Here is a 12,824-nt window from a genome sequence, read left to right as displayed (position 1 = left end):
ACGGAGAGCTGGAGGCGGTGGTGGCGTGCTCGCGCCCGCGCACGTCCGCCCCTTTCTAGGCGCTTGCCAGCGGCTCTGGGGCAGCGCCGGGCCGCTGTAGGTGTTCTCTTCCCAATTTTCCTCTCCGTACCCACTTTCCTCACTTCATGCCTTTTTTTGGCTGCTGTGGTGGCGGCTCGCTGCACCGCCTCGGGTCTCCTCTCTTCCTCTGGCCTCTCCTGGGCCTCAGATTCGGATGTCTTTTTTAGGGCAGAGCTCCTGAGGAGAGTAGGGGGAGGGAGGTTTGGGGTCTGCCCAGGCCGGGGATAATTCCTCCCCGCCCCCACCCCGCCTCATGAACCGAGGGGAGCTCAATGCCTGGGCACTGTGCTTCAGGTTTCGCGCTTGGCTCCTTCCTTTTGCTGCCCCTCTGGCCTACAGCAGAGCCTGGGAGGCCTGGCCAATGAGAGAGAGAGCTAGTCTGAAAACGTCAGTGCAACATCCTGGGCTCGCCTTTCTCCAAACTCCCACCAGTCTCAGTTGATTTAGCAGCTTCCTTATGCTTCCTCCTTTTAATGTAGAATGTAAGCTCCGTGAAGGCAGGGGTTAGCTTCTTTTTTGTCTTGGTGTCCTCATTGCTTAGCTTAAAAGTTGTTGAATTGAGTTGGATTTCCCTCTCAAGTGGTTAGACTCGGTATAAAAAAATAGTTGATCCAAATAGCCTTCATAGATACAGTGTTGACCTGTTTTTACTAGGCTTTTTGGAATAGTTCGATCTATAATACTGGGGGATGATTGAGCATGGTTTATTGAATCTAATGAGAACCTTTGCTGAAGTATTAGTTTGTTAAGTAGAGAGCTGAAGTTACTCGCTGGTGTGAATTTAGCTGCCTAGAAGCCCCACGGAATAGTATTGGAGTCTCTTAACCTTATTGTTACAAAGGCGGGTGCAAGGAAAGTCATCAATTAAACTGTAGTACAGTGGCAGAGCTTTTTGTCAGTCCCAAGATACATTTTGGCCATTTTTCTTTTATTTTATGTGGAGAAGATGGTAATATTTTTAAATAATTATTCTTGGTGACCTTAGCTAGGATTATGTTTAGGGAGATGAATTTTTCCCTGTATAAAGCATTTAATAAATACAAATGGTATTATTCTCTTTAGGTTAATAATACCACTGAGACCAGCTCATTTTATTTTTCAAACATAGGAACTGAACTAGATAGCCTCTTCTCTGGGTATTAATTGATGATATAAATAAGCTGTTTACAGTAGAGTGGGAATACATGATACGTTAGAAAAGTTAGGAAATAAAAGTGACAACAGCTTTCAGATGTTAGATATCTAATGGGAGCGTTGGGGCTTTTTTGTTTCTAGTGGTCAGATGTATTGTGAATGGATATTTATTAAAATCCTCAACTTTCCTCTGTTGTGTACAGGGAAGAGCATGGGTTTCTTTCTTTCTTAGTAAGGCAGTGATTTATTTTCCAGTATTTTGCCAGAAGATTTTTTGGAAGAAGCATTATGGAAGTCCTCCGTCCACAGCTTGTAAAAATCGAAGGGCGCATTTACAGGAAGAACTTTATACAAGAACAGACCTATCAACATGAAGATGAAGATGAAGATTTCTATGGAGGTAATAATGTGGCATACCTTGTAGTCTGCTTAGAGATAGGCTATTCTCTCACTTTTTAGGTTCAAGATAAGACTATTCTTTCATTCCATAGCAGTGATTCTTTATTCTAGATGTTTGTCAGCACCTAGGTTTGAGGATAGGACTTAGCTAGGTAGCCTAATTCTTCTGACTCCTTTAGGGATTGTTGTCAAACTTTGTGTAGATCTGTGATCTTGACAGGGGTACATCACTTGGTTAAAGCTGACTATGTTGTTTATAAATAAAGGTGTATTTCATGTTTAGTAATTTAACAAAAGGTAGTTTCTGCTGGCCCCTGTTGATATTCTTTAATGAAGTTGGGTTTCCTGAATTGTTCAGTATTTACTAAGTAACTGCGGTGTACAGAGTGCTATTCTAGATTCTGGGGGAGATACAAAGGTTAGGGTAAGACTGCATTGGCGGTGGATAGATAGATAGACATTCCATCAGTAAGTCAGTAAGCATTTATTAAGTATCTACTATGTATTCTGGAAGAGGTGGGGGTACAAATATGAAAAAAGAAAACCAGTCACCATTCTCAAAGGACTTACAATCTAATAGAGGACTCAGACAACATAAAAGGGAGCTAAAAAGCTGGAGGGTGGGGGAAAGGCTCTTAATGAGGTCAGGGCATGGTGGAGAAGTCAGAGATGTCACAGAGTAGTATGGCCAGATGAGGAATTATATGTGTATATGTGTATGTAGACAAATAATTATAGTATAACATCCTAGATATCGTTTAGGATTAAGATACCCTTGAAGATGATTGCTGTTGTGGGATTTGGAGCCTGGTGAGGCATTAGGATCCCAGCCCCCTCATTTTACAAAATATAAGTACATCAGGGCAAAGCGTTCTGTGAAGAGAGAATGAAAGGTCATTCTTGATTTTGGGGTAACATTGTTTAAAACTTTCAAGTATAGATAGATATTCAACAAGTGTGTTGGAACATTTCAAGAATGGGATTCAACATGAGCAAAAGCATGGAAAGAGGAAAATATGGGTCATCTGTGAGGGATGCCCTGAAATCTATTCTTTGACTGGAACTTAAAAGAACATATGGTAGGAGAATAAAGTAGTATGAGAAGACTGGAATGCTATAGTGGTACCAAATTCTGAAGGGTCTTAAGGACCAGGCACAGGAGTCTGAACTTTACTCAGTAGAAAATAGGGAGCCAGTGAGAGAAGAAGAAGGGGTGGTTACATGCTTAAGTGGGTAAGGTACTGGATGTGGAGTCAAGAAGATGTGGGTCCTCAGACACAGACACTGTGTGAGTTAATGTAGGCAAGTAGCTGCTCTCAGCCTCAGTTCTTTACCTCTAAAAAGGAAATAATAATATTTGTGGCATTTGCCTTGTTAGGGTGATTGTGAGGATCCCAAGAGAAAATGTATATCAAGTTCTTTGCAAACTTTAAAAAAGTGTCACATAAATATTAGTGGCTTTTTTTATTATGAAAAAAGGGACTTGGGCCTATGTCTCTTGTGTTCCCTTCTGCTGCTAGGAGTCTTACCTTTTGGGGAGCATCATGGACCCCTTTGGTAGTCTGGTGAAGCCTGTGCACCCCTTCTCAGGATAATGATTTTAAATAATTGAAGAGAATGCTTAATTTCAATTAAAAGTTAGTGAAAGTAAAGATGTAATTTTTTTTTCCTATCCGTGTTCACAAATTCCTGAAGTCTGTCTCTGGAACTCTTGGGGATCTGTGAACCCCAGTGTAAGAACCCCTGAATCTGAGAATCTGGGTTTGAGTCCTGGTTCTGGTACTTAATAGCTACATGATTTTGGGCAATTCCCTTCTGTTCTCTGGGCCTTAGTTTCCTTATTTCTAAAATAAGGGCACTGCATTAGTGTGCCTGTGTTGCTTTTGTGGTTCCCTGCTGTTAGGAGGATAACCCACCGCCTCTTCTGTTGGACATTTGAAGCCCTCTGTAGTCCGACTGACTCCAGATTACTTTTCCTGGTTCGTTGTGTATTACTTTTCTTCCTGCACCGTCTTCCTCCCTCCTCCTTGTGGTCCATTTATAGTCTGCGTATCTTTGCACAAATCCTCTCTCATGCCTAGCTTAACATTTGTTCCTTACCTCTTAGGACTCCTGGCTTTTGTCAAGTGCTGTCTTCTAATTCTAAATACACCAAACCCTTCCCCCCCAACCCCCACCATTGTTAATGTCCTCTTCCTCCTTCCTCAAGTTACTTTGTACTTGTTTGTTTACATGTTATTTCTCCCTAAAGAATATCAGCTTCTTGAGGGCAAGAACTATTTCATTTCTGTTTTTTAAACACCCAAATAGTGGGTGCTTAATGTTTGTTTACTGAATGAAAAAATATTAGATGAATGAATGACTTCTAAAGCCCCACCCAGCTCTAAATTCTACAGTCCTCTCATTCTCTGAGGACATTTTGAGATATCAACTTTTTGAAGTTGTGGCATGTTGCCGGTATAGTTTTAGAGAGGCACTTGGGGATACTGGAAAGAGTTCTCAACTCAAACTCAAGAGAATCCACAATTTGACAGTAGCTGTGTGACTTTGGACAGATGACTTAACCTCTTTTTCTTCCTCTGTAAGATGAAAATAATTTCCATAGTTTCCACCTTGGAACTGTTATGAAGATCAAATAAGATAAAATATATAAAATACTTTTTAAATTTTAAAGCATTCTATACATATCAGCTATGATTATGATTATATTAAGTTTAGTTACATTTAAATCACCAAACAATATTATTAAGGCCTTCTGATAATGTTTCCCATTAGTCTGCGGGTCCATCCTTTTGGGGAGGGTAGTCAAACCTCCTTGTTCCCTTGGGTCCCCTGAGTTCTTGTCCAGACTTCCACTCCTACAGTTAGGCCCTCTTGGATCTTTGAGGTTCAGAGTGCTAGATGATCAGGGCCCTTGTGTGGTACCTTAGGGACAGAGTGCTAAGGACCTTGGAGCCCCTGGGTGGCTGGGCTGTCCTAGTCTGAGCATTGCTGTGCTGCATTGGTCACTGCTGCTCCTTGGGGCTTCCAAAGTCCTCACGTTGTAGCTTTATGATTACTCTGGGATTTTCCGTCCTTCTTAGAGGTTATTTTAGGGGAGCCCTTGACTCTTACTGCCTCATATACGAGGTGTCTCTGGTTACTCTGGGAAGCTGTTGATTTGGTTGCTTGCACTGTACTGCTACACTCACTTGGCACATTTTCCTTTTGCCCATGGGCTTCTGGCTGACTTTTTATGCAATTTGTGGGTGGAAGGAGTCACGTACTGTAGTTTCTCATTGGATTTCTTGTAAATGACATTTTTTTGTTTTCTGGTTTCTAATACATTCTGCTATCTGCTTCCGTTTTATGAGTGAGTTCTTCCCATTCACATTCATAGTTATGATTACTAGCTGTGCCTTTCCCTTCATCCTATTTTCTTCTGTTTATCCTTCTCTCTTTTTATCCTATTCTTCCTCTAAAGTCTGTTTTGTGTCTGACCATTTCCTTCTTTTATCTACCATCCCTTTTATCACCTTCCCTTTCCAGTATCCCCTTCCTCTCCTACTGGGGCCATCTCTAGTTGTCCTCATCTGTATCTGGCCACTGGACCCAGGGGCTGTGGAGGAGAAAGTGAGGCTGGTGACTTTGCACAGCCCTCCCTCACTGTAATCCAATTCACTTGCAAGTTATGGCATCATCTTTCTGATGTCATGATCCTCTTCGAGAATGAAGGACAAACCACAACCTCTGAGTAGTCTGAGCTATCCCACTGAGGACCCAGCTAACCAGTTCCAGTTGGCCAACTCCTCTCCTCTTTTCTGCTCTCCATCATGCCCTTACCTGACAGTGCTCTGCCCAAAGGAAGGTAAAATTTGAAAGCTGAAACCTACCTAGGGGTTTACTGGTTAGATTTCTTTCTTAAAGACCATGCCTTAAACCCAAATTCACTCTGGCTGTCATTGATTGGCCAACAACAAGTTCCCACCCAAGCACCCCTTAATGGTTATTGTTTGGGCCTTGATGGATCAGAGTGAATGTAAATAGTAATTGTTTCTTCTTCTTCTTCTTCTTCTTCTTCTTCTTCTTCTTCTTCTTCTTCTTCTTCTTCTTCTTCTTCTTCCTTTTTTTTTTTTTTTTGCTTTTTGGTGATGCAGTGGGAATTAAATGACTTGCCCAGGGTCACACAGCTAAGAAGTGTCAAGTTTCTGAAGCCGGATTTGAACTCAGGTCCTCCTGACTCCAAGACTGGAGCTCTATCCACTGTGCCACCTAGCTGCCTCCAGTTGTTTCTTCTTTGGCCAGAAACGCTGAGGATATTCCCCTCCTAAGTTTTTTTGTTTGTTTTGATTAAAGGGGCCATCCCTTGGCCCACTTCTTAAAGAGCCCTAATCACTGAATGGGCATTGCCTCAGTCAGAGTGAGAATTCAGAAAGACCTTAGCTTAAAAAGGCCAAAGTGTCTCACTGCATCCTGGGCCATCCCAGTTGTCCTGTTCTGTATCTGGCCACTGGATCCAGATGGCTTTAGAGGAGAAAGTGAGGCTGGTGACTTCATACAGCACTCCCTCAGTTAGAACCAATTCACTTCTAAGTCATGACATCACCTTCCTGATGTCATTGTTCTCTTCGAGACAAATTACAATCCTCTCCTACTTCTCTGTTGAGTGAGATAGATTTCTTTTACTACTTGGATATGTGTGTGCGTGAATATGTTTGTATGTATGTATATATACATATATATATGTATAATATATATATTTCCCCCTTTTTGAACCAATTTAGATGTGAGTGAGGTTCAAACTTTTCTGAGCTTCTTCCCCTCCCTCATCATTTTCCCTTCCACTGTAAAAGCTCTTCCTTGTGTGATTCTTTTATTTGAGATAATTCCCCCCATTCTTCCTCTCCCTTTCCTCTTCTCTCAGGGCATCCCTTGTTCTCACATATCCATTTTTTTTTACGTCATCCCAACATAATCAGTTTCACTCTGTCTTTCTATGTAGCATCCTTCTAAGTGCCCTTATAATGATAAAATTCTTAGACAGACATATATTATCTTCCCACACAGAAAGGTACACAATTTAATCTTATTGAGCCCCTTATGATTTCTCTTTCATATTTATCTTTTTGTGCTTCTCTTGAGTCTTGTATTTGAAAGTCAGATTTTTTTATTCCGCTCTGGTCTTTTTATCAGGAATGCTTGAAAGTCCTTTATTTCATTAAATATCCATTTTTCTCTTGAAGGATTATACTCACTTTTGCTGGGTAGGTTATTCCTGGTTGTAATCTTATCTCTTTTGCCTTCTAGAATATCATATTCCAAACCCCTCCGCTCCTTTAAGGTGGTAGCTGCTATATTTTGTGAGATTCTGACCGTGACTCCATGGCATTTGAATTTTTTTCTTTCTGTCTGCTTTAAGTATTTTCTGGGATCTGGGAGCTCAGAAATTTGGCTATAATATTCCTGGGAATTTTCATTTTGAGATCTCTTTCAGGTGATAATTGGTGGATTCTTTCAATTTCTATTTTACCCTCTGGTTCTACGATATCAGGCAGTTTTCCTTGATAATTTCTTGAAATATGATGTCTAGGCTTTTTCTTTCATCATGGCTTTTGGAATTCAGTAATTCTTCAGTCTTCTCTCCTTCATCTGTTTTCTAGGTCACATTTTCTTTTATTTTTTTCATTCTTTTGACTTTGTTTTATTGTTTCTTGATGTTTCATGGAATCATTAGTTCCACTTGCCCTATTCTAATTTTTAAGGAATTATTTTATTTAAAATTTTTTTTAAAAAAAATTTTTAGGCAGTTGGGGTTAAGTGACTTGCCTAGGGTCACACAGCTAGTAAGTGTCAAGTGTTTGGATTTGAACTCAGGTCTTCCTGACTTTAGGGCTGGTGCTCTATCCACTTTGTCACCTAGCTGCCCCTAGGAATTATTTTATTTAGCGAGCTTTTGTACTTCTTTTTTTATTTGGCTAATTTTACTTTTTAAGGAGTTCTTTTCATCAGTGATTTTTTTACCTCTTTTTCCGTTTGGTCAATTCTGTTTTGTTTTTTTTTTAAGGTGTTATTTTCTTCAGTATTTTTTTTTGTGCTTCTTTTACCAAGCTGTTAATTGTCTTCATAATTTTCTTTCTTTGCTTTTGTTTCTTTACCTAATTTTTCCTCTACTATTATTTGATTTTGAAAATCATTTTCTAGCTCTTTCAGGACATTTTTTTCTTTGAAGCTTTACTTGGAAACTGCTTTGACTTCATTGTCTTCTTCTGAGTTTGTGCCTTGATCTTCCCTGTCACTACATTAGCTATTTATGTTCAGGTTCTTTTTTTGTTGTTTGCTTTTTTTCCCCACACTATTTCTTTATTTGGAACTTTATATTAATGTTGGGCTCTGTTCCTGGTGTCTATGGAGGGAGGAAGGAGGCGGGGCTCTGTCTCAACCTTCAGGAATTTTTCCCCACTGTTGTTTTCAGAGATGGTTCCAAGGTTTTGGAGTTTTCAGTGCTTCCAAGGTCATGTGATGTGGGGAGAGGTGTGGTTACTACTCCCTTGATCTGAACTCTGGTCCTTCCCCAGGAAGGGCCCCTCCTCCCTTAGGACTGGAAGTGATGTTGTCCCTCAGGGCTTCCACGCCCTCCTGATGGAAAGTGCTCCTTCATAGGCAGTGAGTTGCCAAACATCATCTGATAGTACAGGGGTACAAACAGCTAATACAGGGTACCCTGTAGTCTGTTTCTGATCAGTTGCCAGGTCCTCTTTCCACCTCTGGCTTGAGAGCTCCTGAAGTTGCTGCTGCTTGTGTCACCACCTCTTAGTCCCACCACTGGTGTTTCATCCATGTGGATTCCAGGCCAGCCTTCTCCCTTGTATTACAGATCTTTTTTTCTGACCTTCTATGTTGTCTTGGGCTAGAAGAATGTTTTACTCTGACCTTTTGTTGGTTCTGCCACTCCAGAATTCTAGTTGAGCTGTTATTTTAAGGTTGTTTGGAGGGGAATGTTGAGAGATCTCAGCCGAATGCTTTTCTACTCCAGTATCTTGGCTGTACCCCCTTTCATTGGCTTTCTTGATCGTTTGTCAGTCTAATGTGAATTTCAGGTTTTTTTCTGGAGCAGGTATGTGTAGGCTTTTCTCTTGACCAGACGTCCCTTTTAATATTTCGTGTATGCTGTTGTAACTCTTGTTCTGGTCATCTGTTAATTATTTTCTCTTGCAACAACAATAATAGCATTTATGTAGTACTTTAAGTTTTGTAAAGTGCTTTACATATGCTGTCTCATTTGACTTTTACAGCCCTGTGAGGGAGGTGCTGTTGTTATCCTCATTTTACAGATAAGGAAACAGAAGCTGAGAGAAGTTGAATGACTTGTCCAGAGTCACTTAGCTAGTAAATGTTAGAGGCAGGATTTGAACTCAGGTCTTCCTGATTCCAAGTCGAGCATTCTTTACACTGCTCCAACCAGCTGCCCCAAGACTAATCATCTCCTTTTCTGTCATGCATGTCCTTATGTGTTGTATTTTATTTCATTTTTTTGCTGCAAGTGATTGTTAGTAATATGTGACAGTCTGGTTACATCCATCATAAGTCTTTCTGATGCTCTTTGGGTTAGCTGTAATTTGAGTCTTCTGTTTGATGACTTATAGCTGTGTGACATCACTGGGAGAACTATGATGTTGGAAGATGGGCTTTTGTGGCAGAGAGTAGCTTGGGATCCCTGACAGCTCTTCATCTTCTAGATGAAACCAACCTAGTTCACCTCCTTAATTTGGAGTCTAACTTGTTCACTTTTAGTGTATGTCTGAGGCATATGCACTTGCGGAGTAACCTGGTGGGCTGTTCTTCCAGCTGCATGTCAAAATCTAGATGTAATATGGATTCTTCATTCATTTGGTTTTTCCCTTAGAGCTACTTAGGCTGATCTCTGTGGGCCATATTGAGGTGGCCTGTAGTGTTCTGCATTTAGCACAACTCCTTCATGTGCTGGAGTCTCCGTAGGGCCATCATCATTGATAAGGCTAATTCCATTGCCATTTGTACAGCACACAGGGAATTCTTCATGATTGTGGCTAACACTTTTGTTGAGCATTTGTCTTTGTGTTTCCTATCTCATAATGATCAGAGGATCATTGAACAACTTATCTCATTGCATTACTCAGAATCTTGCATGATCTTAACATATGCATAGGAGACAGCTTGTTGGAGGACAGCTTTTAAGATAATTTTTTGCTTTATCATATCAAATACTTTTTGTAATCAACAGCTAGCAAACCCAGCAGGGTACTGCATTCTCTCTCAGTTGTATAACTCTAAATATGTGGTCTCCTATGGAAAATCATCTGAAAGTTTGCCAGTTCTCTTTTTGTATTTTTATTAGTATTACACTGATACATGAAGAGGCCATTTCCGTAAACATTTTATAGAGATAAGAAATTAGGCTTATGGATCAGTAGCTGCTGATGTTTTTCATTTGCCTTTTTAATATTTGAGGGTCTGCTGTTTGTCAGGCACTCTGTTAAGTGCAGAGGATATAAAGACAAAAAGAAGACAGTTCCTGGCCTCAGTGTGTTTACATTCTACTGGGGGGAAACACCATTCACACACATTAGTATATACAAAAGAAATACAAAGTACTTTTTTGGGGAAGATTACTGATCACTAGAGAGCTTGGGAAAGGTCTCCTGTAGAAGTAATACTCTATGATCTTTTCTAGTCTTTGGAATACTCCTCTTCTTGTGAAATTTTGAAGACTAAGTGCTTTTAAGATTATATTGCTTCCTGCACAGATTTCTTCTGTCAGATCTAGCCAGACTTCCTTATTTCATCTTCTTAAAATGCAACTTTTACCTGGACACTGAATTATTAGAATCTGAAGTGGTGTTTTTTTTTCTCCTTTTTGGCCTTTTTTTAGTATACTCAGTGCTTAGCACAGGGACTGGCACATAGTAGGTGTTTTAAAATGCTTATGGACCTGATGAGAGTGTAGAATTGCTGGCAGATGTGTTCCGTTTTGTGTTTATTTGTTACTCCCCTTCTATTTTCCTCTGTAAATTCTTATGATAATTTTGCTATTTGGATTTCAATGCCACACTTTCTGCTGGCTGGTTTTCCATTCCACTGCTTTTCCACTGTTTTGTGAAATAATTCTGTTAGTATCATAGATTCAGAGCCGGAGGGGACTCTACAGTTCATCTAGTCCAACTTCCTTATTTGATGATTTAAGAAATTTGAGACTCGGAAAGATTAAGTGATTTGCCTCAGGTCTCACAGATGGTCAGTAGCAGAGGTAGGATTCAAGCATAGATTGTATAACCCTAAGTCCAGGGCTTTTCCCACTACATATACTCTGTCATCCATCATCCTCCTCCATAATGTTTTGCACAGGAACTTATCTTTTAAACTAGCTTGCATTCCATTTGGCAAGGAAATTGAATTTACTGCCCAAGATAGTTTCAGGATTTTTGGCTTCCTCAGTATAGAGAATGTTTTGTATAAGTTGTGTGTTTGGACCTGTGAAATCATTGGTGTGAACTCCTGGTGAGGAGACTCCCTGGGGCAATGACTGGCCCAGGGTCACAAGGCCAGTCAGAGGCAGGACTTGAACTCAGTGCTTCTTGATTCAGGGTTCTTTTTAAAAAAATTTTATTTCTGTAAGCTTTTGAACCTTAAATTTTTCTCCCTCTCCCTCCCCACGATGGCTTGAAATCTGTTATATGCTCTACATTCCTATTAAACACATTTTCACATTAGTCATATTGTAAGGAAGAATTAGAACCAATAAAAGGAGCCACCAGGAAGAGGAAACAAAACAAAACAGAAGAAAAAAAAGAGCAAATAGCATGCTTCGACTTGCATTCAAGCTCTATAGTTCTTTGGATGTGGATAGCATTTTCCATCATGAGACCTTTGGAGATGTCTTAGATCCTTGCATTGCTGGGAAGGGCTAAGTCTGTCAACTTTAGTCATCGCACAATTTGGTTGTTAACTGTGTACAACGTTCTCCTGGTTCTGCTTACTTCACTCAGCATCAGTCCATTCAAGTCTTTCCAGGTTTTTCTGAAGTCTGCCTGTTCATCATTTCTTATAGTACAGTAGTATTCCATTACATTCATGTACCACAACTTGTTCAGCCATTTTCCAGTTGATGGGCATTCTCTCAATTTCCAATTCTTTGCCACCACAAAAAGAGCTGCTATGAATATTTTTGTACATGTGGGTCTGTTGAGTTTTAGGTTGCTGGGACCCCAAAATCAGAACATGTGGGTCCTGCTTGCAAGAATTCAACCCAGCCCTTCTTTCAGCAAGATTTATTAGAACATCCATCATATTAGCCAGACTCTTAAGGAATCTGAGCCTCTGTGAGCTATTGGCTAGATTATAAGAATCTGAGTTGATTCAACGTCCTTTACTCACTATCTTATGCTAGTTTTTTTTTTAATCAGGTAAATATTCTGTAATAAATCATGGTAATTAGAGTGAATTTCATTACTTTTTTCTATCTCCAGTTTTCCATTTCAATTTTTCTGTCTCAACAACTTATTTAAATAAAGCTGTCATAACTGACTGCAGCTTTTTTCTAATTTGGTACTGCTTTTTCACCTTTTGCTCTAACCAGTTAATGATCTGATTGCACACAGGTGTCTGGTTTTGAAATAACACCTGGGTTAGTAACTGTTTTTTCCTTTATGGTTTGTAGTTAGAGGTATATAAATATGGTTTGAAAGCCAGTCCATTGACTTAATACAACAGGACATATATATATATATATCTGGGCCTGGCAGTGGATATGGACAATGAATTAGGCCTTGAATTTATAGTAAGAAGATTGCTGTCTGGATTACATTTGGGAAATTGCACATTCATTTTAATAGTCCCAGTCTGCTTCCCAGCACAAAAGTCCCATCTTTTTAACACATACATTCTGGTTGATACTGTATAGTTGTAAATCTTACAGTGTCACTGTCTTTAAGGAATCAAAGTTGTGGATGACCCAAAGTTCATTGGAGAGACTTAGGGTAGTTGGAAGTAGGCTAATGCATATTTTCAGTGATGACATGCATTAAAATTGGCATAAGGACTATCATTCAGGAAATGGATGATTAGAAAAAGGGAGTGAGCCAGTCATAAGAGGCAACATGGTTTGGTAGATAGAGTATTGAACTTAGAGTGTGGAAACCTAGACCCAAATCCTGCTTCAAACTCTACTTGCTGTGAGAGATCGTAGGCAAGTCATT

The 12,824-nt window shown here is 39.9% G+C and overlaps 1 protein-coding gene across 2 annotated transcripts in view; it reads left to right on the top strand.

Moving 5' to 3' along the window:
* The first annotated feature begins 2 nt into the window (after nt 1–2).
* The window catches only part of ASCC1 (activating signal cointegrator 1 complex subunit 1), a 145,148-nt gene continuing 132,326 nt past the window's right edge, over nt 3–12,824 (top strand). The window contains exons 1-2 of one of the 2 annotated variants that reach the window (XM_078150831.1): nt 3–96; nt 1,471–1,615. In XM_078150831.1, coding sequence (XP_078006957.1) covers nt 1,504–1,615 — 112 coding nt within the window. In that variant the 5' untranslated portion in view covers nt 3–96; nt 1,471–1,503. Of the gene's footprint in view, nt 97–119; nt 564–1,470; nt 1,616–12,824 lie in introns of those variants that run through there. The other variant, XM_078150829.1, reaches the window with a different exon arrangement.

This window comes from Phascolarctos cinereus, unplaced genomic scaffold (genome assembly GCF_003287225.1).
Source record: "Phascolarctos cinereus isolate Bilbo 61053 unplaced genomic scaffold, phaCin_HiC Scaffold_3;HRSCAF=262, whole genome shotgun sequence".
In the NCBI taxonomy this organism is placed as follows: domain Eukaryota; kingdom Metazoa; phylum Chordata; class Mammalia; order Diprotodontia; family Phascolarctidae; genus Phascolarctos; species Phascolarctos cinereus.
Note: the sequence above shows the minus strand (reverse complement) of the source record. Positions and strands in the feature narration are given on the sequence as shown.